This window comes from Phacochoerus africanus, chromosome 5 (assembly GCF_016906955.1).
Source record: "Phacochoerus africanus isolate WHEZ1 chromosome 5, ROS_Pafr_v1, whole genome shotgun sequence".
In the NCBI taxonomy this organism is placed as follows: Eukaryota; Metazoa; Chordata; class Mammalia; order Artiodactyla; family Suidae; genus Phacochoerus; species Phacochoerus africanus.
Genome location: NC_062548.1, coordinates 110,823,211 through 110,849,591, shown reverse-complemented (window position 1 = coordinate 110,849,591; position 26,381 = coordinate 110,823,211). Strand labels below are relative to the sequence as shown.

General features: G+C 40.4%; 1 protein-coding gene across 12 annotated transcripts in view; it reads left to right on the top strand.

Annotated features, from left to right (window-relative positions):
• LTBP1 (latent transforming growth factor beta binding protein 1) overlaps positions 1–26,381 on the top strand; it is a 420,392-nt gene that overhangs the window by 374,818 nt on the left and 19,193 nt on the right. For all 12 annotated transcript variants that reach the window (XM_047782305.1, XM_047782306.1, XM_047782304.1 and 9 more), the window contains 5 exons: positions 9,549–9,725; positions 10,425–10,511; positions 12,554–12,682; positions 13,372–13,512; positions 14,491–14,661. In XM_047782305.1, coding sequence (XP_047638261.1) covers positions 9,549–9,725; positions 10,425–10,511; positions 12,554–12,682; positions 13,372–13,512; positions 14,491–14,661 — 705 coding nt within the window. The remainder of the gene's footprint in view (positions 1–9,548; positions 9,726–10,424; positions 10,512–12,553; positions 12,683–13,371; positions 13,513–14,490; positions 14,662–26,381) is intronic.

Genomic DNA, 26,381 nt, shown 5'->3' with positions numbered 1-26,381 from the left:
GAGAACATCAGTTCATCCAAGAATTGGTTAAGTGGAGGCTAGTTGAAAGAGTTTGTATTCTATTCCAAAGAATCTGCTGGTTACACAGCACAAAACGTTTTGTACCGAATTTAATTTAAAGTCGTTAACCAAGAAGTTCCTGTCATGGATTAGTGAAAACGAATCTGACAAGCATCCATGAGGACGCAGGTTCAATCCCTGGCCTTGCTTAGTGGGCTAAGGATCTGGCATTGCCATGAGCTCTGATGTAGGTCACAGACACAGCTCAGATTCTGCACTGCTGTGGCTGTGGCCATGGCTATGGCGTAAGCCGGCAGCTACCGCTCCAATTCAGTCCCTAGCCTGGGAACCTCCATATGCCACAGATGCAGCCCTAAAAAGACTAAATAAATAAATAATTAATTAATTAAAGTTATTAACCAAGTTTCAAACTAATTTCATAATATAAATGATAGACTAACAGCTTAGATCTCATCCCTCCTTAAAAGTCATTAGGGAAAAAAAGATAGATTTGCTGTCTAGGCTGTTGTATTTTTTACTCGGCTATGAAATGTGCCCAGGGCAACAGCCATTCCAACAAGGAGCAGTAGCATGGTTATCTGAAGTGGTATCTTATTGAGGGCAGAGCTGGGGCTAAGGAGTGGATTTCAGGAAAGCAGATTTCAGATAATTTTGCAGAAGAACTTGGCAGTAACTAGCGATAGTCAGCACATAACCATCTCATGAAGCCATGGATGTTTACCTAGAGCTGTCCAAGAGTAGGTGGGTTACCCACTGGCTGGCAGAAGGACTCCTAGCCAGCAGGACATTGTCCCAGATGACCCTGAAGGTTCTTTTGAATGTTAATATCTTAGGATTTTTATTTCTAAACTACTTCTTGGCTCCCACCTAATTTTTTCGGTCTGGTCTAATGTTTTCACTGCCTGGGCCTTTGACCACTAATTTACATTGCTGCACGTTGCCACAAAGCACCTGAAACAGAAATAACTAAAAAATGTCCGTACCAGACCACTCATCACCTGTAAGAGGGTATGGATATGAAATATAGCCTGAGGCTTTTATTTCCTCAGTGCCTGTGATAATTGCTCAGTAAAAACTTTATGTCCTTGGGCACTCCAAAGGAAGCGGTAAATATTTAGAGTTGGCAACAGCAGGCTTCAAGCCTTACCCACAAACTGCTGTTCTCTGTCTTGATTGGTGCACAGGGGAGACTTAGGGTAGGAACTGAATTACATTTTGAAAACAGAAGGTATAATGAAAAGAACACAGAGGTAGATATTTATGATTAATGCCGATGTGCCTCACTTTAAGGAAAGCAACTAAACGAGATCTCTGGCCTCGCTCTGTGGGTTAAGGATCTGGCGTCGTCTCGAGCTGTGGTGTAGGTCGCAGACACGGCTCGGATCCCGCATTGCTGTGGCTCTGGCGTTAGCTAGCGGTTACAGCTCTGATTAGACCCCTAGCCTGGGAACCTCTATGTGCCATGGGTACGCCCCGACAAAAAAAAAAAAAAAAATCAGAAATTACACAGCATATAAATTGGGCTCATTATTTGCATTGTGTAATAATTGTTCTTCATTATCAACCATTTATATAGAAATTGTATAAATTGGAGTGATTATTTGTATTATAAAATAACTGGTCTTTGCACAATTCAAGATAGGGTTTCCTTAAACATCAGTGTTCTCTAATATATTTGAAGAGCTCATCTCACATCCCAAGTTAGGTCCTAGACTTCTATGTCTAGAAACCACCTCAGGGTTTGTCTAGCCCAGAAACTTCATTTACAGCTAAGGAAACTGAGGCCTGGAGAGAAGTTCTGAATATTATTCATTGGGTCATGCAGCGGATGCTTGGCAGAATTGGCCCAGGAACCCAACTCCAAAGGCTTTCCCAGACCGAGGACCCCATGACAACACATTCTTACAAAAATTAGCTTCCTTTTCACTCTATTTCTTTGTTCTCATTATTAAAATAATGCATATCTTAGAAAATTGGCACACACAAAAAATAATCAAAAAAGAAAATCCCCTGCCATGTCACCATCCAGGGATAATCTCTGTCACCATGTCAACCTCCAAATTCTTTGTTTTTTGTTTGTTTGTCTTTGTCTTTTTGCCATTTCTTGGGCCGCTCCCGAGGCATATGGAGATTCCCAGGCTAGGGGTCGAATCAGAACTGCAGCCGCCAGCCTACACCACAGCCACAGCAACATGGGATCCGAGCCGCGTCTGCAACCTACACCACAGCTCACGGCAACGCCGGATCCTTAACCCACTAAGCAAGGCCAGGAATCCAACCCGCAACCTCATGGTTCCTAGTCGGATTCGTTAACCACTGAGCCACGATGGGAACTCCAACCTCCAAATTCTTTGAAGGGACATCCCTACCTTCACTGAACTGTCTCCCAGTTGATCCTCAGTGCACTGAGATGAGGCCCTCAGACCCTTCATCTGGATGAAACCCCTTCTTCTGGGATTATCATTTAGCATCTGTCTGCTCAAGCCATCAGCCTCGTTGCAGACTCCATCTCCTGCAACAATCAACAGTGGTTTCTCATCTCCCCTCCATGTATTCTCTTTGATTTCAGGACCTTACTCTTCCTTGTATTCCTATCGCCTCTTGCACGGGTCATTTTCTGTCTCATTCTAGGCCCTTTTTCTGTCACCATCCCTTAAATAGTAATGTCCCAGAGAGGTGCATGTCTAGCCCTCTTTTAACTCTGTGTTCTTTTCCTGGGATATTTATTCTCATCTCCAAGTCAGTTATTACTTGCCTCGTGTGGCTGGCCAAATAAATATCCTTGTCTCCACCTCTGTCCTGCGTGCCATACTCCTATTTCCTGCTGTTATTACTGGACCTTTTCCCCAAGGTGTCTTGAAAGCATCTCTGCCTTAAATGATCAAAACCAAATTAGTTACCATTCTCTCTCCCACTTGTTTCTCTTCCTGTGTACACTCATCAATTGCCAAGCATCCATACTGGAAACCCTGGAGTCATACATAAATTGCCCATCCAAGTCATCAGAACGTGCTTCCAACTCTATACCCCCCACAGTATCCTTCAAATCTCTCTCTGTTCTCTGGTCACCACCACCCCAGGCCCTACCTCCAGCATCTCTTACCTGGACTTTGGCAGCAGCCTCCTGACTTCTCTTCCTGCCTCTCCCATCACCTCCTGTTCTACACTGCTGCTTGTTCACATTTTCAAAACATCTATCTGGTTTCAAACCCTTAAAGCTTTCAGCTGCTTACCCCTGTCGACAGCATGAAGTCCCCATCCATTAGCAAGGTAACAGGACCCTCTATGCCATGTCATTCCTCTTTGCATTGCCTATAACCCAGCTCACTGCTTAGCACAATGCTCAACCCACGGCAGACATGCAGTACCTATTGAATAAAAGGCCTTTCTGGGAGTTCCCACTGTGGTACAGTGGGTTAAGAATCTAAATATAGCAGCTCAGGTTGCTGCAGAGGCTGGGCTCAGTCCCCAGCCTGGCACAGTGAGTTAAGGCATCCAGAGCTGCCGCAGTAGGTCGCAGCTCTGGCTTGTATTCTGTCCCTGGCCTGGGAACTTCCATAGGCCAGGGGCACAGCCATTAAAAAAAAAAAAAAAAAAAAGCCTCTCCAAGTTCAAGAATGTGTTCCTTCTATAACCCCATCATCTCATTCCCAGCTAGTTCTATAGAATAAGCATATTCATTTTATTAAAGATATAATGGACCACACCTAATTGAGGAATGATCAATTCACACCTCTAGGTAGAGGGGACAGAACCCCTATGGGCCTTTGCTTAAATTACAAGAGGAAGAGGAAAAAGAGCAGTTCCTACCATCAGGGGACACATTGTACAAATCATCCTCATGGTTCTGACTTTGAACCAGACAGAGTTCTTGTTCTCTCTTCTTAGAGGGGTGCACTACAGCTTTTATGTATGTACACATTTTTTTAAAGGGAAGAGACCGCATATAATGTCTTGCAACTGTTAGACTTGGCAGATTGGGATTTTTTTTTTAACGTGTTTAGTTAACCTGTAAAATAAATTAACATTGGAAACAATTTTTAAATAATTTCTGATTGGAAAGAAAGATCTTAGGAAAAAATTAAAGACAGTTGAAACCACAGTATTTAGACTGCAGACATTGTAAATGCCATAAAACTCCTGAGGTCTTATTGTATGTTTGTAAAGGAGCTATACCATAAATGTGGGCAAGGCTGGGGAAAACTATGCTCATTTCTTATTTTAAAAAATTGGGTCCGATTTCTTCCCACCTTCAAAGACAATAGTGAGAAGAGTTTACTACCAAATCGTGTTTCCATGTTCATGAAATTCTCTGCTCACTGTTTATAGTTTCCAAAATGAGTTTTTAAGAACGAGGTGTTGGTATTTGAATGCACTGCCTGAACAAGCCACGTACATGTATATAAACCATTTATTTCTTAATACAAGAGACACCCACACTGTTGGATGAGAAATGCATTTTGGATCCTAGAATTTGCTACCCAAGAGGCCTGGGGAGGGGAATGGTTTGCACAAATCCTTTTAATCATTTCCAGTCGTGGGACATGTCACTGCAGGTGTGGCTTTATTCTCAAGGTCATTCTCACAGGCCCTGATGGGCGACGCACACATGCCGGGCTTGTGAGCGGCTCGTGCCATGGCCCTTCCTTTCCCTCCGTCCAAGCTCTTTTCCGTCTGTTCCACCTCGTCCCAGTGTGCGTCTCCCGTTTTCCTTTCTCCGTGACGCTTTATTCTGCTTTCAGGAGTCTCTTCTTTCACTCAGATCTGCCTGCTTTTCTCCTGACTTCTCCAGTTGGAAGTGGTATCTCCATAAATCAGACTTTTCTCTTTTCCTGACCCTCTCCCCTGCCTGTTCCTCTCCAAGGCTCACTCCTCCCAGTATCTTCTGACTTCTTCACCAGAAAAAGTAAAAGCAGAAAACCCTCCATTGCACCTGGCAAGGCCCTGAGGTGACTTGCTTCCAGCAGAGACTGGCAGTGTCCTCAGCCCCAGCACCTAAGTCACAAACAGGCCAGTCCCTTGTTCACATGTTCCTGCCTCCCTTCCCTTCGTCTCATCCTCTCAAAGTCAGTTCTGTGACTCCTGCAAACCACCCCTCCCTTCACCCACTCTACCTACACAGACCTCGTTTCTGGACAATTTTTTATCATGTTTTAAGAACTTGACTCAGGAGTTCCTATGTGGCTCAGTGGGTTAAAGACCTGGCCGTTGCCACTGCAGTGGCTCAGGGGGCCATTGTAGTGCGGGTTCAATGCCTGGCCCAGGGAATTCCACACTCAAGTGCAGCCAAAAAAAAACCCAAAGAAATAAAAAACAAAAAACAACTTTGACTCAAAATGTCAGCTCCTCCAGGCAGCCTTCCAGGATAGCCTTGCTCCCACCTCCACCCTCAGTGTTGGTTATGTGCCCAGCACCTGCTTTCCGTGCATTGTCATGGCCTTGACTCCCCACCTGACTGACATCTTTAAAGAGGGAAATTGTCTGGAAGAATCTGCTTTGAAAGTTTTTTCGCTCTTATACTTTACTTTCTAACCTTTATTTTGTCTGCTTTTACATCTCTTACTATCTGAAGTTACAACTTTTCTATAGTCTTCCTTTTAATTTGCGTGCCTTCCTATCCAGTCCATTCCTATTGTCAGGGCTTGTTTTCTGAAACTCAGCAATGACTTTCTTCTATATTTCACTTCTCCCACACTTCTCATCTTCCAAGTCTTTGAATGAGAAAACTAGGGGGAGAAATGAATTTGCAAGTTCTCTTTTACTCTCTTTAGAATATTACACTAGAATTCTTTTTCTCATAAAACATGAGTTGGTATTAAACATTAGTGCCTGTGGTGATTTTAAAAATAAAGAGATTAAAGCTTCCTGAATAATTCTGTTGAAAGTTATTTACTGGAGAGTACCACAGTTACAGTTTTACAAATTGATGTCTTTTTCAGGACTAGGGGAGGTGTTTCATTTGGGGGCATGGTTTACTAACACGTATTCGAGATGTGACTCTTTGATCACTGTCCTCATCCCATCTCAGAAGGATGTGGAGGGGGTTGGTGCCTAAAGGCCTTCAGAACACACTGCAGATGAAAGTCAAAGTCAAGTCAAAAGGCCAAGGAGAATGTTCGTGTCTGCTTTAACCAAAGCAGTGTTCCAGATTGCCTCGCCCCAACAGCAAACATAAGATTAGACATATTTAGGGAAAGGCTAAAGCAGGAAACAATCCTGTAAGTGGACACGCACAACCCCTTCTTTCTGACGAAGCCAGAGAGAAGTTTCTAGAAAGGGTGCTTTACCAGTAGTACCTACTCTTTAAGGAAACACAATCAGACCACATGCCACCCTTTTACTGAACTCTCCACCAGGAGGGATTAACTGCTGCCTCTTCCCTATTTGTCGCAAAGAGGAAAAAAGAAGAAGAAAAGAAAAGCGAGACAAGCTCATGCTCCCTGAGATGCTAAGAAGCTGAGCCCTTGAGGAGAGGTTTGGGGAAATTATTAGGCATGGTACGCTGGACCCAACCTAAATGCTCTTCTCCAGGAGGTGAGGGTGCTGTGTCACCTGCACCATTTGTCTCATGGAGTTGCTTTATGCATCACATGGAAAAGCATCTGTGAAAGTTTCTTCAAAAACTCCTTTCTTATCACCAGCCATATCCCTAGGATTAAAATAGATACATGGCTTTTTACACACAGATGTTAAGCCAACTTCTTAATACAAATTGAAAAAAAAATCAAATCCGAAAATACTGGAGGAGAAGTAACGTATTTCTTAGAAGTCTATGGCATGAGATGTGAAGTATGGCTAGCCTTAATAAAATCCTTAAGAAAAATAGAATTCATTCTTTTTTGAGCCTGGCGCCTTCTGTAAATTTTGATTTGATCTTTTAAAATTATGTTCTGATAGAAACATTCCTCCCCTGGCAGCAGTGACCTAAACTCATAGGAATGTTTTTGGTTTTTTATTTTTTTTAAAAGAGATCACATCACAGGTATTTACTGATCAGACTGTTCCCCCAGTGGAAAAATGCTCTAGGAAGTTAATTATTTAAAGGTTAGGAAGATAGGGACATTATAGCTTTTCACAGGATGACTTTTGAGGACCAGTTTTTCAAAAAGAATTTGCATCTTTTTCCAAACACAGATGAGGGCCTAACCCTCAATGTCAGCTGTGTAAACACTGAGCTTTCAATCTGCTTGGAAAGAAAATAAGAGCAAAACTTACAACTACCAATGTAAAACCCGAATAATACAGTGTATTGATTATTTCCCTTGTGCATTCATCTGTGAGTTTCCTTCCAAAGAAAATGGGAGGAAAAAAAAATTTATTTCCGTGAGTGTAAAAAACACAGTAGAAAGTATTTAGATGTATTTGAAGTTTTTGATCCAGAAAGAAGCCTGTGGTCTCTAATTATCATGAATGCAGCAGCCTCCATTGAGGTGTTGCTGTATAGTATTCCATTTCGTAATAAAAACCATGACGTGCCTACAACTTTGTACACATGAAAAAAATGATCGAGCCCTCTTTTCACATAGACCGTTAACTTGATTGACAAAAACTCTAGCGGTGTAGCTGACTTGATAAATCTCTCTATGCATTCATTAATAACTCGCTGTGTTTTTAGGCCCACTGAATAAAATGAATGGAATTTGTCACAGTAATAGGTTTTTACTTTATTCACAAATATTGGAAGAAAGCTTATAAAAATTTTCACAGGGTACATGATTGATTTAATGTTGACTTAAAATGCTTTTTTTAAAAGAATATATATATATGTATGAATGTATAACTGGGTTACTTTAGAGCAGAAATTGACAGAACATTGTAAATCAACTATAATGAAAATTTTTTTTTAAAATACCCTTCATTTTCCCCAGTGGATTCTCTGTGTATGAGAATGAGCTGGTGATGGCGGTGGTCTGTTCATTTACAGTGGGCAAAACACACTTGTCTGTCCTTTGCACACTTGAAAATCTCCTGGAGACGAGGGATGTGGTAGGTTTTTTCCAATTTCACACACAAGGAATTGATTTAAAACCGCTTCATAAACTGCATAGGAATCAGCATTTCGGTTTTTTCCTGGACACTTATTCTAGGTTTGAATTTGTCATCAGCTATTAAGTTAGAGTCCAAGCTGAATTCTGTCAAACAGAGGATAATCTGAGAATTCTCCAGAATCAAGTGTGAGAGGGATCCTTTCATCCTCATTGATATTCTGCATTCTGAGAGTAATATCTGTGTCAAAGCTTTGTGTGCTGCTTTGTTTGTTTTTGCTACCATAAGAGGAAAGAAAGGGCAGTAGATCTTCGGATACAATTTTATGAACTTGCATTTTAAGAACACCTTTGTTATATGATATGTTAATCAGGTTTCCACAGTCGCTTTGACCCTGCCAAAATAAATATATGGGAAACTATTAGGAAAATAACTTGCTCAACTTTCCAAACAGTATAATTATCTACCAACTTTTTTGGAAAGGTAGGTGTTGACATTAAAGTCTTATCCTCATTGGCAAGTGTTTTCCCCTGGTCCCTATAGTTTCTTTGGGTTAAGAATCTGTAAATCATAGTTCTAATGAAAATATTTCATTAGTACTAATCTAAATAATTGTGATGGCCGTATTCAGTGTAAAATTAAAACTTAATAAATTCTAACGGAATCTCTATAGCATTTAGTAGGGAAGAGGTTATTTTTATCACTTTTTAAAAACACAAACTTGCTGATAGACGTCAAATCTGTTGGGATTACATTTATGTTTTTAGTATTATCTGGAAGTAGGTGGTGTGCCTGTCATTTGTGTTCTATCATATCACCTTTTCTTTTATCACAGAGGATTAAACAAACTGTGTTAGAATATATGTTCTTTAGGACACACTTAAGCTGGGACTAAAGCCCAGCCTGGAAATTCTATCCCAAGGCTCAGATGGCTCTTATTAGTTCATTCAAAGTCATGTATTTGCAGCAATTTAAGCACTTAGATTTCCAGTAATGAAGGGTTATTTTATAGACCCAGGTTACTGTGGTGTTTTTTATTTTTTATTTGTTTTTGGTTATCTTCTTTTGCTTTGTACTGTTCAGAAAAGATCGAGGGGCATGGTTGACTCAATAACCATGTAAGGGTTAAATATTATGTGTGGCCCCACATTTCTGGTCCAGTGCTGGGGAAATTTTTCATGGATTTAAGTAGGTGTTATAGTACAACACAGAATAGCCCTATGTTTGGCACAAAAGCAGATATGGAAACTCTACTCACAGCCAGATTTACAGGAATAAAGTAATGGGTTAACGTAGCGGGAAATGATTTTGACAGATTGACACTCTTAGGGTGTGTTAGAAATCCATCAAAATTCAGGATTCAAGTGCATTTTTATCTTGAAGTGGAGGAATCTGACACGAAGTGGAAAGCAGCTTTCTGTAAATGAAGTGCTGTGGGCACATCCCGTCAGTCTTTTTACCATTGTGTTTGCAGCTCTGTTGTGATACAGGTAGATCTGATGCATCCTGTCCACACTTTTTTCGCCTTCTCCACTCTTTAGATTTAGAAGTAGATCAACCCAGAGAAGAAAAGAAAGAGTGCTACTATAATCTAAACGACGCCAGTCTTTGTGACAATGTGCTGGCCCCCAATGTCACCAAGCAAGAATGCTGTTGCACCTCTGGTGCTGGGTGGGGAGATAACTGTGAGATTTTCCCCTGCCCAGTCTTGGGGACTGGTAAGTGGTGTCTTCACATTTGTATCTGTCATGTGGTGTTCATGGACCTTGGAATGTTCTCATTTTGGTCACTGACGTCTTGAAATGGTAGTCACATCTACTGGTACCCGCTGTGGTCACATTGAGATGAGATTATCTTAGAGTGGATTTCATTCAGGGCTGGAACCACACCCTTATCCCACCTCAGTATAATTTCTTAAACTTCCTTCTAACACAGAATAGGCTGTTACAGCGACTTTCCATGCGGTATTTTGGCAGAAAGAAAATTCAGTTTTATTCCATTTTTAAGTCAAAACCAACATTTTTGCTGACAGTGGCACAGCATTATTCCTCATTAAAGCTTGAGTAGTTAAAATTTTGCTTAATGGATTCCTATTAAAATTTTAAAACACTAGGGGCCACAGTAATGGAGAAAGAAGTCATCTAACATCCCACAGCACCCATAATAGGTTAAATAATATATGGGTGAACCAGGACAGATTTTTTAGGTTTTTAAGTAAACTTACTAAGTGATGAGATTTGTTTGCACCTAATCTATAAATTTTGAGATCATGCTGAATTTATTTGCCTGAATTAAATGGCATAATTTGCCTTAAAGGTACTGTGTCTGAGAAAGCAAGACTGAACTTAAAACATACTCATGGAAGAAGTTGAGGGGTTTTTTGTAACTTTTTTTCACCTTGTCTTTCCTGAAATCAGCTGAATTCACTGAAATGTGTCCTAGAGGGAAAGGTTTCGTCCCCACTGGAGAATCCTCTTACGACGCCGACAGCAACAACTATAAAGGTCAGAATCAAACAGAAATGAATTTGCATCTTGTGTGCATATTTGACATTCAAGTAAAAGCATGGTTTGGATTAGGCAGAATTAGAATTCTTTTCAGCCATGGAAACTGATGACAAATCCTTGAATTCTACCATTGGAAGAAGGCCACAGTGGACCCCGGGCAGAACTATGGCTTGGGAGTTAGAACACTAAAGGCTGTGTGACAGGAGGCCCTAAGATTCTGAGTTTCCATCTCTGAGTTAGAAATAATGTTTCAAAGGTTGCCATTAGAAGTAAAGGAGATAACACAGGTAAAAGTACTCAACACAAAATTCTGTACTTAATAAATTTATTCTTTTATTCTAGAAGTATATTAGAAATCATATGTTAGGACCAATATAAATTTGAACACATCATGTTAGTCTTTAATGGTCATCAACAAAGCAGAGATTTTGCTTTTTTAGGAATCATCCTACTTTGCTAGAACCTTTCATTAATGGCTACAGATTAAAAATAAGGAATGGAAGAGAAGAAAGCAAAAGTTGATGTGTTTTAGGTATTTATGCTATCAGCCTATAATTCTAAAATAAATGTAAAATGTTTTTATTTTGGTGAAATTTAAACCATATATGAGTATTTCCTCATTAAGTACTCACTTTTAATACTTCCATGATAGACATATTATGACCTTATACAATGTGATTTTTTTGTTGATAATTTAATATCAAAAACTGCCAAGTAGCTAGAAAAACAGACTAAAAACATTTTTATTGTCCATCTACATTTAATAATATGGTACAATGCAGCAGCTGGATAAGAAATTTCATGTGGGTTTTTAAAGTACATCTATGATTTAGATCAATTAAACAACAAGACTTGGTTGGCAGTATGTTCAATGGCTTTCATGTTCACAAATACTACATACTATGATTTTTCAGAGATGTAGGTAAGTCTCACTTGTACTATGAAATTGAACCCAACTTCACCATAAAGTCATCCCCCCCTTTTAAATGAAAATAAATTGCTGCTCACCCTATCTTAGCAGTGCTATAAATATTTGGGAAAATATTAGATTCTGATCCAAACAGCTATGTATTAAAGTTCCCTCATGGCTTCATGGGTTAAAGATCCAGCATTGTCACTCCTGTGGCTCTGGTTACAGCCATGGCACATGTTCCATCCGTGGCCCAGGAACTTCCACATGTAACAGGCATGACCCCCCCACCCCCACCCCACCGCTGGAACCAAAAAAAGCCTTTACCAAAGAGCCATGTGTTATGGGCTTGATCTTGCTATTTTCCAATTGTGTAACTTTGAGCAATTTCTCTATGGAGTCTCCAAATTTTTTACATGAGGACTAGATGACACTAGCTTAAAAATGCTAGAAATGATGCTAATAATAATCGCACAAAAGCAATAGATACTGAGTCCATATTTGAGAGTATACCGAGTCCCCTGCATGGATTGCCTCATTTAATTCTTCCAGTGCTATCAGGTAGATATTCCTATTCTCTCCAATTTACCAGTGAGTAAACTGAGGTTTGTAGACAACAAGCTCTCTAAATTCTGTGGAGGAATGGATCTATCAGTGTCCTTAGCAACTGTGCTTTCATTAGCTCATTATCAAGAAAGAAGACTTGATCAAGTTGCATCAGACTATTCATGGGAGTTTTGTTCATCTCAACTAATTAATGGGCCAAAATATACATTTATAGAAAGAGACATGTCTTAAAGGGTATTTTCGTCAGAGAATATTGTCGGTACCATTATGGAATGCATAGACTGTTCCATCAAATATAAGGTAGAATCTCTGAAGCTGTATTTATAAGCATACTTTTGCTGATAATGTTTTTGGGCATTGCTCCCTGAACAGAGAAGCCTGATGATGTTTCTATATCTGTGAATTAGTCCTAAGTTTAAGAATTTTATATCCCTGTGTTTTTAAGACTCTTTGTAATATGAATATTGTAATATCTCACTTGAAGCCCAATATTGGTTAGATCTTCTATTTAACTGAAAGACCAACGCTAACTCCTATATGTCTCCATTTTTTTCCCCAATAGATGCAGATGAATGCTTACTTTTTGGACAAGAAATCTGCAAAAATGGCTTCTGTTTGAACACTCAGCCTGGTTACGAATGCTACTGTAAGCAAGGAACATACTATGATGCTGTCAAATTGCAATGCTTTGGTAAGTTTTAAGGGGCTACAGTGTGATGTGCTGTGAAAATACACAGATGGGAAAAAATAAGTAATGCTATGTATAGAAACGTTTTTTGAATCTAAATCACATGTTTAAAAGATCTATAAATGTTTTATGGATCTTTTTCTTGAGCAATATTTAAGAACATAAAAACCCTTTATACTCGTATTTGAATAGATTTCAAAGAGTTAATATTAAATGTGGAATTATAATTCAGGTCACTGGTATAACTGAAGTGTTCTTTTGGTCTGGGGAGCCTCTGTTTCATCACTCATACCATGCAACTGAAAGTCATTTTAAAATACTGACCTAGACTTTAATCCTTAAGCAGAAAACCATATACACTAGGCAGAAAAACATAGAAAAAGGAAATAATTTTAAAACTGTCATTAAAAGGCATTTTATCTTAAATTTCTAAGCTTCTTTCTAAGCATATCCTGTTCTTAAATGTTTTCTTTCCTTATTTAATGTCAGCAGCCGTAGGGCAATGTTATTTTTCCAATCAATACAACTTAACATTTTTATAGTCAGAGCTGTTCTCTTTTGGATGATGATGTGTAGCTAATTAAAATGTGGCAGCCCCTGGAATCTGGGCTGAATTTGGAAGTGTATTAAGTTGGGTTACGTGTATGAGGTGCAACTGATTGCTGATTTTCGTTATATTTTTTTTTCTTAAGATATAGACGAGTGTCAAGACCCCAGCAGTTGTGTTGATGGCCAGTGCGTTAATACAGAAGGCTCTTATAACTGTTTCTGTACCCACCCAATGGTCCTGGATGCTTCAGAAAAAAGATGTATCCGACCAAGCGAATCACATGGTATGTTTGGATGTGAGATGCAAGTCTGTGTCCAAATAAATGTCATAAGGCTTTCCTTTTGGCTTAAATGTGAGCTCTTGGAAAAGAGAAAAACTTGATTCCTTGGGTATTTTGAAATAATTAAAATGAGATGCTAAAAGAAAGAACAAGATGCATATCTTCAGTATGTAGGAGATTTAATGCCCTGCACATACTGATTTAATGGACAACAGAGTACAGAGCAGCTGAGCAGATGGCAGAGCTACTCTATGCCTGAGGGTTGATCACACTTAACCCTCAAAAGCAATTGAGGAATATGTAACTTCAAGGAGAAATAATTAGGTTTGCTTGACTGGACTGAAGGACAAAGATGAGGCTGGGCAGAACGGAGGAGGGAGTTCCTTGAAGTGGGTGGAGACCTCCAAAGTCCATCGGTCGGAATCCCTGTTCATCCCCAAGAATGGGATGTGCCACTGATAATTGGCTTAATTGATCAATGTATCAGCACATTCAGGAGACTGCTTTGGTTGAAATCAGTTGAGAGGTAGAAAGGTTAGAATTAATGACCCGCCGGTTCAGGGCTTTGGCAGAGGAAATGGGTAAAAAAAGGATGACTCTAGAAAAATGTCACGTAGAACGAAATGATAGGATTTGACAGAGCAGTAAAGCTGAAAAATCAAAGATCAGAAAAATAAGAAGTCCGTCAGGATGATGAAGTACAGGCAAGATAGCAGAGGGTTTTATGTCGTGATGGAAGCGATAGAGGGAAGAATTTAATTGGAACATGATGGGCAGGTTGAATTTCAGCTGAGGGAACAACACCCAGTTGGAGATGACGGAGGTTTGGTCCATGGAACGACCAGGCCAGCTTCAGACTTTTACTTGGAAGTCACTCTTAGAAATAGGGATGGAAACTTTGAGACTCGCTGGCTTCCACCACAGTGTTTATGAAATAGGAATAACAGTGCAATTGTCATGGAACCGTGTCTTCCCTTTCAGAACAAATCGAAGAAACCGACGTCTACCAGGATCTGTGCTGGGAACATCTGAGTGATGAGTATGTGTGTAGCCGGCCTCTTGTTGGCAAGCAGACGACATACACTGAGTGCTGCTGTCTATATGGAGAGGCCTGGGGTATGCAGTGCGCCCTCTGCCCCATGAAAGATTCAGGTGAGCCCTTGTCCAGGTCCTTCTGCTGGAGGCCTTTGGAAACAGATTCCTCACACCTCTTTTGGAGCCTGACGATTCTGCTTCTGTCTTCACCTTCGCGCCTGACATCTTACTTTCATGGGTGTGTGTATAGGGAGCCGAGGAGTAGGATTGCAGAAACATCTGGCTCCTGGTTTATACCTCCACTCCAGACTTTGTCAATTTTTGAAACCCTCGTTCCATTTTCCCTAAAGAGTGATAAATGACCCAAAGAAATCTAATGCACCTTAGCAGTTGGTGGCACGGGTCTTTTGGATTTATGGTTCCTGAAACTTCCTTTCTTCCTACAGTCCTTCTTATTTCTAGCAGTTTCTACTCAGAGCAAGAAGTATTAGGGACTACAATCTCCATATGTCAAAGTCTAAGTTTTTTTTTTTTGTCGATCTCTTTGTGAGACAGGTCACAGAGGTTATTAGAGGAAGAGAAGAGAAAGTAAGTGAAATGTAGTTGAGTAAATCTTGACTTTCAAGTTTTAGACATGGGGTTAAATCTTTGGTCAAATGGAAAAAATGGGATCAGCTAAATTCTCAGTTTCCTGGTGTTGGCAGACTGGAACATGCTGACTTCGGGCTCCTGGGCTGGGCTACTTGGTGACTGTTGAGATCTGTGAGGCTTGCTTATTTCTCTTTTTAACATTGCAGCTACTCCACTGCCTACTAAAGAAAGCCCTTGGAAATGTTTGGTGTAGCATTTTGTCTTTGACTGTAGACTCGATTCATTAAAGCTAGGAAAATACTCTGGGTATAAAGTGAAGACATTTATCATGCACACATTCTCAGAATGGCCAAGAGGGGAATAATTGCTTGGAAAGAGGACATGCATTAATTTTTAGTTAGTTAGAAGGCAATGTTCAAGCTCTTTTTTTTTAATCTTTTATTTATGTGTATATTTTTTTCTACTGTACAGCATGGTGACCCAGTTACACTTTTACATTCCTTTTTATGACATTACATGTTCCATCATAAGTGACTAGACAGAGTTCCCAGTGCTACACAGCAGGATTCCATTGCTAATCCATCCCAAAGGCAACATTCTATACCCCAAGCTCCAAGTCCCTCCCAGTCCCTCCCCCTCCCCCTTGGCAACCACAAGTCTGTTCTCCAAGTCTATGATTTTCTTTTCTGTGGAAGGGTTCCTTTGTGCTGTATATTATATTCCAGATATAAGTGATATCATATGGTATTTGTCTTTTCTCTTTTTGACTTACTTCACTCAAGATGAGAGTCTCTGGTTCCATCCATGTTGCTGCAAATAGCATTATTTTGTTCTTTTTTTTGGCCAAGGAGTATTCCATTGTGTATATATACCACCTGCTCCTAATCCAATCATCTCTCAGTGGACATTTGGGTTGATTCCATGTCTTGGCTATTGTGAATAGCGTTGCCATGAACATGCAGGTGCATGTGTCTTTTTCAAGGAAAGTTTTGTCCAGATATATGCCCAAGAGTGGGATTGCCAAGTGATATGGTAGTTCTATGTATAGTTTTCTGAGGTACCTCCACACCATTCTCCATAGCAGTTGTACCAGCTTACATTCCCACCAACAGTGCAGGAGGGTTCCCTTTTCTCCACTCCCCCCCCTCCAGCATTTGTTATTTGTGGACTTATTAATGATGGCCATTCTGACTGGTGTGAAGTGGTATCTCATGGTAGTTTTGATTTTCATTTCTCTAATAATCAGTGATGTTGAGCATTGTTTCAAGTGCTTGTTGGCCATCGGTATATCTTCCTTGGAGAAATGTCTATTTAGTTCTTTTGCCCATTTTTCAATTGGGTTCTTGGGCTTTTTTGCTGTTGAGTTGTTAGCTCTTTAATAAATTAGTTTTTTTTAGCTTGGAAGTAACTTCAAACCAATGTAGCATAAAAAAGAAAATAATTTGAAATGACAGAAAAAGAATAGCAGAGGATGAAGAGCCAATATGTAAAGATATAGATGGTAAGGAGAGTAGCCCCGAAATGGAAAGAGTGTGTGTTTTGGGGCCAAACAGTCTGATTCTGGAATTCAGATTCAGCATGTGCTGGACTTGGGAAAAATAACCTCACCCAGTGAAGCTCATTTGTAAAATGGAGGCATCTCTCTGGTTGGCTTGTTGTGCAAATGGGGAGGACGTAGGTAGAGCAGGAACACGAGGAGTGTGGCATCTCACTAGCATTGCTGCTGCCTCTGTTCCTGGAAGCAGATGCCACAGGAGAGGAAGGTGAAATCTGCAGGAAACAAATATAGTGGGGCTTAAGTTACCTTCTCATGATGCTCATACCTCACACTTTCTATTTAGGCAAATTTTTTTTTGCTGTTTAATTTTTTTTAATATATACTCCTTCTGAATAACTAATCAGACATTATGTCCCCCTCTATCTTCTTCATCACAGCAGAACTCTGCTCCTTGAAGGTGTTCACTCTTAACAGATTATATTTTTTAATCTTCCATGTGTTTTTTATACACATCGATTCTTATTATTTATTTATTACTTATTGTTACACATTTATATTTAAGAGAATATGTAAAGCTGAAATCTGTATCATTGATTTAAGGCACACTTTGGTTTCTGTTTTATGCTTCTGCATCTCCGAAATTGGGGGTATCTTACAACTGATGGCATCTATCAATGGCCACAAGCCATTTTTTCACATTTCAATGTCTATCCGGATTTGACTTACAATCTAGGCTATCTTAGAACTGAATAAAGATGGTGACTTTTAAATGGCTGCACAGCCTCTGTTTTATGGATGTACAGGCAGACCTTGGAGATATTATGGGTTCGGTTCCAGACCCCCATAATAAAGGGAATATTGCAATAAAGCAAGTTACCCAAAATTTTAGTTTCCCAGGGTATATAAAAGTTATATTTATACTGTACTGCCATCTATTAAGTGTGCAATAGCAGTATGTCTATTAAAACAAGGCACGTACCTTAATGGAAAAGTACTGGATTGCTGAAAAATGCTGACCGTGATCAGAGTCTTCCATGAGTCATCCTTTTGCTAGTGGAGGCTGGATGTCGATGCCTGCTGACTGATGAGGGTGATGGTTGCTGGAGGTGGGGGTGCCTGTGGCAATTTCTTAAGACAACAGTGAAGTTTGCCACCTCAGTTGATTCTCCCTTCACAGATGATTTCTCTGCAGTATGCAATACTCTTTAATAGCATTTTACCTACAGTAGAACTTCTTTCAGAATTCAAGTCAGCCCTCTCAAGCCCTGCCACTGCTTTATCAACGCAGTTCATGTAATATTCTAATCCTTTGCTTCAACGATCAATTAACTTTTCTGTCTCATGTGGATAGGGTTTGTGGCACCCAAAAATAATTACAACACTAACATCCAAAGATCACTGATCACCATAACAAATAAGTAATAATAATAGGAGTTCCCCTCATGGCTTAGCGGTTAATGAACCCAACTAAGATCCACGAGGATGTGGGTTCAATCCCTGGGCTCGCTCAGTGGGTTAAGGATCCGGCATTGCCGTGAGCTGTGGTGTCAGTCACAGACACGGCTCAGATCCTGCGTTGCTGTGGCTGTGGTGTAGGCTGGCAGCTGTAGCTCTGATTCGACCCTTAGCCTAGGAACTTCCATATGCCGAGGATGTGGCCCTAAAGAGCAAAAGCCAAAAAAAAAAAGTAGCAATACTTGTTTGAAATATGGTGAGGATTGCCAAAATGACATACATACAAATGAGCAAATGCTGCTGGAAAAACGGTGCCAATAAACTTGCTTGATGCAGGGTTGCCACAAACCTTCAATTTGTGAAAAGTTCCGTAAACTAAGGCACAGTAATACAGAGTATGCCTGCACCATGTCTTAATCACCTCAAGCGCTGGGCATTTGGGTTCTCTGACCCCCCAGCCCCTGCCCTGTCCTACTCCTGATTTTCCTATTATAAATATCTTATATATACCTGTAGAAGTACCTTGGGAAGAAAATTCCTACAAATGAAAACACTACATCCAGAAGTATATGTACTGTAAGATTACTATATTCCTCTGCAAAACTCCTGTACAAATGTACTCTCACATTTGCAATGTTTGAAATGCCTTTTTCCTCCTACCCTCTTACCATGGGGTATGCTTCGCCTTTAAAATTGTTATCAGGTGGGACAGATGGGTATCTTACATGCATAGCCCTTATTCCGAGGGAATTTGAGCATGTTTTGTGTATAGATGATTTGTATTTCTTTGTTGGTGAGTGTCATATCCTTTGCCCATTTGGGGAGTTGGACTTGGTGTCTGTTTCTTACTGATTTGTAGGAACTTTGTGCCTGTTTTGTTCACAGACCCAACACGTGGCTTATGGTATCCCTGTTGTTATGGAAACTCTTTTAGGAAAGGTTCAGCATGTATTTTCATTTTATTTTATCCCTGTCCTGATCCTGTGACATATTAAGTAGTTACTGCATGTAAATCTGAGGAGCCAGTGCCTTGGCAAATCAAATCTAATTGACTAAGTTTTAAAAAGAACATTTCAGTATTGTGTTGTTAGAAAGGAATTTTAGAATATTGCCTTATTTTCAACTGATCTAACAAAACACGTTTTAATGTAAATTCAAACAAATCCATGGGAACCAAATATACACTGTATATATAATATTTTTAGGAAAGTATGAGATATGAAGAAATAATGGTACCACACCCAATTTTTTTTAAAAAGTTTAGCATCATTGCTGCACTCTTTCTAGTTAATATATGTGCAATACTGATGACGAATTCTCCAAAAAGAATCTCTAGTCTGTAGGCAGCCAAATCCTTCCACTCAGTGGTTTTCAGTCTTTTATTTTTAAAAAATGGTCATCTTTTGGTGACTAAATTCTTATTGTAACTTCCAGTGTATGAATTCATTAACATCAAAGATGTGGAAGCTCCAGGTAGGGAGAACAACTAGCTAGGTTCTTGAGTAATCTGTGAAGGACCCCAGGTCCTGGGGAATGCATATTGAAACCACTGGAAATAGGAAGTAATTAGATAGCCCAGGAGGAGTGTTACTTTTAAACACCTGAAATTATGGGCCTAGAATTTAGGGGATCCTCTACCCTAAATCCAAGAAGCCCACAGCAAAGTTAGCAATTTCTTCCCCGAGGCCCTGTGATTAGCAGGCATTCCCTTGATTAGTACAGGATGTTCTGGTCATACCTACAGCAAACCGTCTTCCATTGAGCACATTTCTGCAGGAGCAGAGCAAGTAAATGAGCCACAGACGGCTGGGCACATGGGCTCTGAAACCAGTTTGCCTGGGTGTGCATCCTAGTGTGGCACCTCCCTGTCTACACAACCTTGTCCCTTTGTCTCCCTGTGCCTCAGTTTCCTCACTTGAAACAAACATCACCCGCTTCACAGGGCGGTCGTAAGAATTAAGTAAGTTAACAATGAACACTCAGCATAGTGTTTAACACATTGTACACATTCAGAAGATTTTGGCACCTAATGCTTCTAGTGCTACGTGACAGATTAAATGCATTTTCAAATGTAACTGAAATTCAAGGTTCTTATAAAAAATACGCAATTACACAATAGCATCAGGACATAAAGCACGGAATTAAAGAGAGACAAATCCAGAAACGGTTGTCCGCATGTAAAACTTTCTCTTCTAGACAACTGCTTCATAAACATTAATGGACCCGTCGGTCATCTTATAAAGAATACCTTATCTTATAAAAAAAAAAAAAAAGCAGATTCTAGTTTCTAGATGAAAGGGGGTGGGCAGGATTCTTTGTGCCTAAGTCCCAGGGCAGTGGGGCTGCCGCTGGTCCTCAGGCTGCATCAGCAAGGTTCTAGAGATACCTTATAGCATTCAACCTGATTTTATTAAAACTGACTTTAAATGCCATTATTCGTTTTTCAAAGAGGAAGCCTTGTAAAACTGATTTGCTTGTCATGTCTGCCATTGAACCTTTGAAATGATGCTATCCAGGGATATATGATCGTTGAGAAAGGACCACGCTGTCTGTTGATGAAAGCACTGGATGAATCCCAGCCTGTCAGGCACTGACCCTTCGAGTTTCCCTGGGAGTACAGCAGCACTGCTTTGGGGAACAATTAGTTACTGATGGAAACAGTGCTAGAGGAATTTGAGGAATAAATCGCAGTGCTTGTCATCAGCTTTGAGCATTAAAGTGCAGTGCAAAGTAAAGCTTTGGCTCCACCACAGGCTTTCACACTTCTGGTCCAATAGGTCATGGGCACTAATTCTTGCTAAAGCAGCAAGTGCGTCTGAGAACACTGGTAGTTGGAGGAGGGAGGGGTGGCTCCTTAAATAGTGTTCTCTGAAGTTAGATGGCAACTTGTGGATTGGTACCACATGCAGGGAGGTGAGTGGAGGGTGATGGATTATGTCAGGGCAACTGTACACGAGGAGAATGGCTTGCTTGTATGATTCGGTACGTTTCGGGGGCCACTTAGGATCCTGTTTTAATCCTCAGCTCAAGTCTTCCAGGCCAGGCACACCGGGCATCAGGAGAAGCACTCGGGTGGCTGAGGGCGGCAGGCGCTGCAGGGAGTTGGGTGTGGTGGTTGTGTGCTAAGCTTCCTACTCCTCAACCTTTGGGGTTTCTCTCATTGCTGCTCCAGCCTCCTCTTCCTCTCCTTCTCCTCTCAATATCTTCTAATCCTGCCTGTCTTTAAAATGTTTTTGGAGTTCCTGCTGTGGCACATTGGGATTGGCGGCATCTCTAGCACCAGGAAGCAGGTTCAAGCCCCAACCCAGCACAGTGGGCTAAAGATCCGGCATTGCCAGAGCTGGAACGTAGGTCACAGCTGTGGCTCAGATCTAATCCCAGGCCTGGGAACTTTCATATGCCCAAAAAAGGGAGGAAAAGTGGTGGGTTTTTGGTTTTGCTTTTTTTTTTCCCCTTGGTTGGGGGTTGGGGGAGCGTGCTAAGCTGCTTTGGGAGGAAGCAGAAATTTGGGCTCTTTATCATAATACCATGGCCCGCCTCTGAGAGACAAAGCTATTTCATAAACCAAGTCAGAAAAGACAAAGCATTGTATCCTTATGATGAACAAGAGAGGGTGGTCATTCATTGTTTGTTCTTTCTGGAAGTTTTCAGTGTCATGCTAGAAGGAAGTCATGGGGTTATCTGAACTAACTCTGCAGTCTGGAGTTTACTGGAATATGAGTGTCCCGCAGCTTGGTTTTCCTGGGTCTCCACCTGAATGAAAAATGAGTTAACATGTATACAGCACAGTGCCAGGCATGGCTCACAATGCTTGCCATCTGTTAAGACATTTAGTTCTCCAAGCCTTTCAGTGAGGGAGGTGTCTAATTACCTCCGTTTGGGAGGAGAGGAAGTGAGCCACAGAGGATGATGTTACCTGTCGTGGTCAGGTACCAGGAAGTGGCAGATTCAAAGCCTGGCTTCAGCATCTGTGCTCTCAATGACTTCAGTGTTACCCCCGTCCCTATCTCCCTAAGGTCTTAAAAGCACACCTTAGAAAAGTATTGCCCCTTAGAATATAAAAGTGAAACATTTAAGCTGAGGTTTTTTTTTTTTTTTTTTTCAGTTTCCTCATGCATTGTGTGCTTAGAGGAGGGAGAAACTCTGCAGCCTTAGAGCCAGGCAATAAGCTTCACCAAGTTAGAAGCGATGTCTTGTCCACTCTGGTTTAAGAGTCAAGCACACTGGTGGGCAGAAGAGATAACAGTACATACTTTGATGAATTAATGGATTAAAAGCAAGTCAGTAATTCTCAGTAAATACAAATGTTGGTGACGCCCAGCACTGATCTAACATGAACTTCTTTTTTTTTTATTTTTTATTTTTTTTTTATTTTCCCACTGTACAGCAAGGGGATCAAGTTATCCTTACATGTATACATTACAATTACATTTCTTCCCCCACCCTTTCTTCTGTTGCAACATGAGTATCTAGACAAAGTTCTCAATGCTATTCAGCAGGATCTCCTTGTCAATCTATTCTAAGTTGTGTCTGATAAGCCCAAGCTCCCGATCCCTCCCACTCCCTCCCCCTCCCATCAGGCAGCCACAAGTCTTTTCTCCAAGTCCATGATTTTCTTCTCTGAGGAGATGTTCATTTGTGCTGGATATTAGATTCCAGTTATAAGTGATATCATATGGTATTTATCTTTGTCTTTCTGGCTCATTTCACTCAGGATAGATTCTCTAGTTCCATCCATGTTGCTGCAAATGGCATTATGTCATTCTGTTTTATGGCTGAGTAGTATTCCATTGTGTATATATACCACATCTTCTGAATCCAATCCTCTGTCGATGGACATTTGGGTTGTTTCCATGTCCTGGCTATTGTGAATAGTGCTGCAATGAACATGCGGGTGCATGTGTCTCTTTTAAGTAGAGTTTTGTCCGGATAGATGCCCAAGAGTGGGATTGCGGGGTCATATGGAAGTTCTATGTGTAGATTTCTAAGGTATCTCCAAACTGTTCTCCATAGTGGCTGTACCAGTTGACATTCCCACCAACAGTGCAAGAGGGTTCCCTTTTCTCTACAGCCCCTCCAGCACTTAACATGAACTTCTAATGTTTTTATTTATTGCTACTCTTAAAAGTATAACCTTAAATTTTCTGGGAAAAAAATGTCCCTATGGATTGCAAGATATATAGGGTGCTATTATCTCATGGAAATAGAAACCTATTGATGGAGTTCCCGTCGTGGCGCAGTGGTTAACGAATCCGACTAGGAGCCATGAGGTTGCAGGTTCGGTCCCTGCCCTTGCTCAGTGGGTTAACGATCCGGCGTTGCCGTGAGCTGTGGTGTAGGTTGCAGACGCGGCTCGGATCCCGAGTTGCTGTGGCTCTGGCGTAGGCCAGTGGCTACAGCTCCGACTCAACCCCTAGCCTGGGAACCTCCATATGCTGCGGGAGCGGCCCAAGAAATAGCAACAACAACAACAACAACAAAAAAGACAAAAAAAAGACAAAAAAAAAGAAACCTATTGATCTACCAATGAAAGAAAATTAGACACATTTACACTGGAGTCTAAAGTACATAGGGATCCCAGTGTCTGTGGTTATCTCAAAATAATTATACTTCTGTTAAATAAATTTAATAAATAATTACATTTACTGTAAGCAAATTGCACAGAAAAAGTAGATGAAGTCTTGATCCAAAAGTTTGAAATTAAGAAATTTTGAGGGGACACTTAGTGTGTTCACAGAGTGCCACCTACTGGTTAATGTTATGTACTGCACCACAGGTGTTTTTAACCTTGGCCATACTTAAAGTCAGGCATAGAAAGGTGAGTGGGGTTAAAAAAAAACTCCAAGGAGACTGAAGTGCCACAAAAGAAATTGGCAAATGCTTAAAAAGTTTTGTAAAATACAATTACTGATTAAAATGCAGAGGCATGAGTTCTCTCAGTGTTGCTCAGAGAGCAGTTTGAAGATATAAATATGTAGATAGATTTGATTCAAAAATTCTGGTTCTGGAACTACAGATTATCCTTGCACTTGAGTGCCAGGAAGAAAAATAGAATCATCATAGTATAAGAGAAGTTTGAAATCAGTTCTGTCAGTAGGAAATTATAAATCATAATATAGATTTATGTCTAATTCTTATTTTTTTTAAGTCAAATAACATGTTTAGTAAATGATTATATGCAAGGTGCAGTTAGGAGTGAGAACTGTATCTAAATTGCAGTCTAAATTGCTTATCATTTACCTACTTTTGGTTTCAGTTAAATTATTTACATACTCCTTTGTTTCATTATTTATTTGAATATCTACTATGTAACATCTAGGCAATACATTTTGGAAGAGATACACAGCTTGTATTTACACAGAATGTAAAATTCTGTAGAACTAACATATAAGTTATGTCGTACTGCTAAATTAGAAGTTCCTTCCTCAATATTGTCTCATTTAAATACACAAATGATATCTTTAATAAATTCATCATTTTCTAGGATACAAAACTTTTTTTATTTTTTGGTCTTTTAGGGCCACAGCCATGGCATATGGAAGTTCCCAGGCTAGAGGTCCAATTGGAACTGTAGTCGCCAGCCTACACCAGAGCCACAGCAACGCTGGATCCGAGCCGCATTTGCGACCTACACCACAGCTCATGGCAACGCCAGATCCTTAACCCACTGAGTGAGGCCAGGGATCGAACCTGCAACCTCATGGATGCTAGTCAGGTTCACTAACTGTTGAGCCACAACGGGAACTCCAAAACTTTTAATAACTTATTAAGTATGTAAGTTAAACACGTAATGTCTAAATATTTAATATCTAAATAATTACATATCTAGTAACATATTGCTCCTCAGGTTTTTTATATGGTTTTGCAAGAGTGAAAAAATCTGGAATCTGTCTTTGAACAGTTGAGCTAGTGATTTCTTCCACATCCATGCATGGCTTTTTACATGATCCCAGAGATCTCGGGGTAAGAAGTTTCATAATACCCTTGGAGGTGTGAAGGAAGACAGGGATTTGACTCATGGACTAAGCTTGAAGAAATACTGTAATTGGGCAGTGGTTGCAAAAGGCCTTTCAGCAGTCACGGTTTAAAGGCTTTTCCAAGAACTGTGTTTCCAAAGAATGTTAATAATAACTTTGGAACATCCTACATGTGAGGCAGAGTGAGTGGTCACCGCCTTTGGTTGAGGCGGTCCAGGGATCTCGTTCTGCTTTTGGCACTGCTTCTGTCAGTTCCACTGGACTAGTTGCTTCAGTTTCCGTTATCCAAAGGTGAGAACTCTTTGGAGGTTACGGTAATTAATACTCTGTGAGTCGGAAAGCATTTATCATTGTGATCATCGATCCTGGTAATTATGATTAAAGAAAGCGCAGCTGTTAAGAAACGCTAGTGGAGGATTTAAATCAAACTGGAAAGCTATAAAAGGCGTCCTGAGTGGCCACCATATGTATACACCTATACACCATATGTATAGGCACCTAGCGTATACTCTCAGTGGTAAGTGGTGGCCCGTTCTCTGGGACAGAATTCGTGGTATCCATGGAACTAGATTGAATTGAATACCGTATGGAACAGCCAGTCAGCAATTGACATTGTTTCTTATTGAAAAGACTCTCTTTATTTATTTAGAAGGCTACCCCTTACCCCCTCAAAAGAGTGAAACGACTTTTCTTACTACGAAAGGATTTTTGCAAAATAAAATTGAGTAGGGAATTATGCCCAGAAAGTCTTGGGATTTAATATGATTATTATGTGAGTGTCCTCATTTGTTATGTGGCAATAGCCACACCATCTCCCTCAGGATTGGCTGGCAGGTTAAAAATGTGATCATGCATATGAGATGCTTGACATACAGTACATGCTTCGTGGGTGTCAGCAAGGATGATAAATCAGATCTTGTTCCAAGAAATGAGTTGAGCTAATGATTATTCCCCACCACTACCTGGCTCTACAGTGCTACAAGTCTCTTTGAAAGTAGGCAAGAGTCAAAGATGATGAGAGGCAGCAGAGTGTTTGGGAACTAACTTGGAGCCAAAAACCTCTGCAGACCCTGAGAGAAGCTTCCATGCCCCTCAGGCTTCCCAGCTACTGGTTACCATGTCACAGGACCATCCTGTGTTGGCTTTTAAATGAACATTCAGTGTATTTATCAATGGTAAAACCTGGATTTACCTAAGAATATAAGTTCAACTTAAACATTTTGTGCTGCTGTTTATAAATCTAATATTTTTATATAAACTAAGATCAGGAGTCCCACTGTGGCTCAGTGGGTTAAGAATCCAACCACTATCCATTA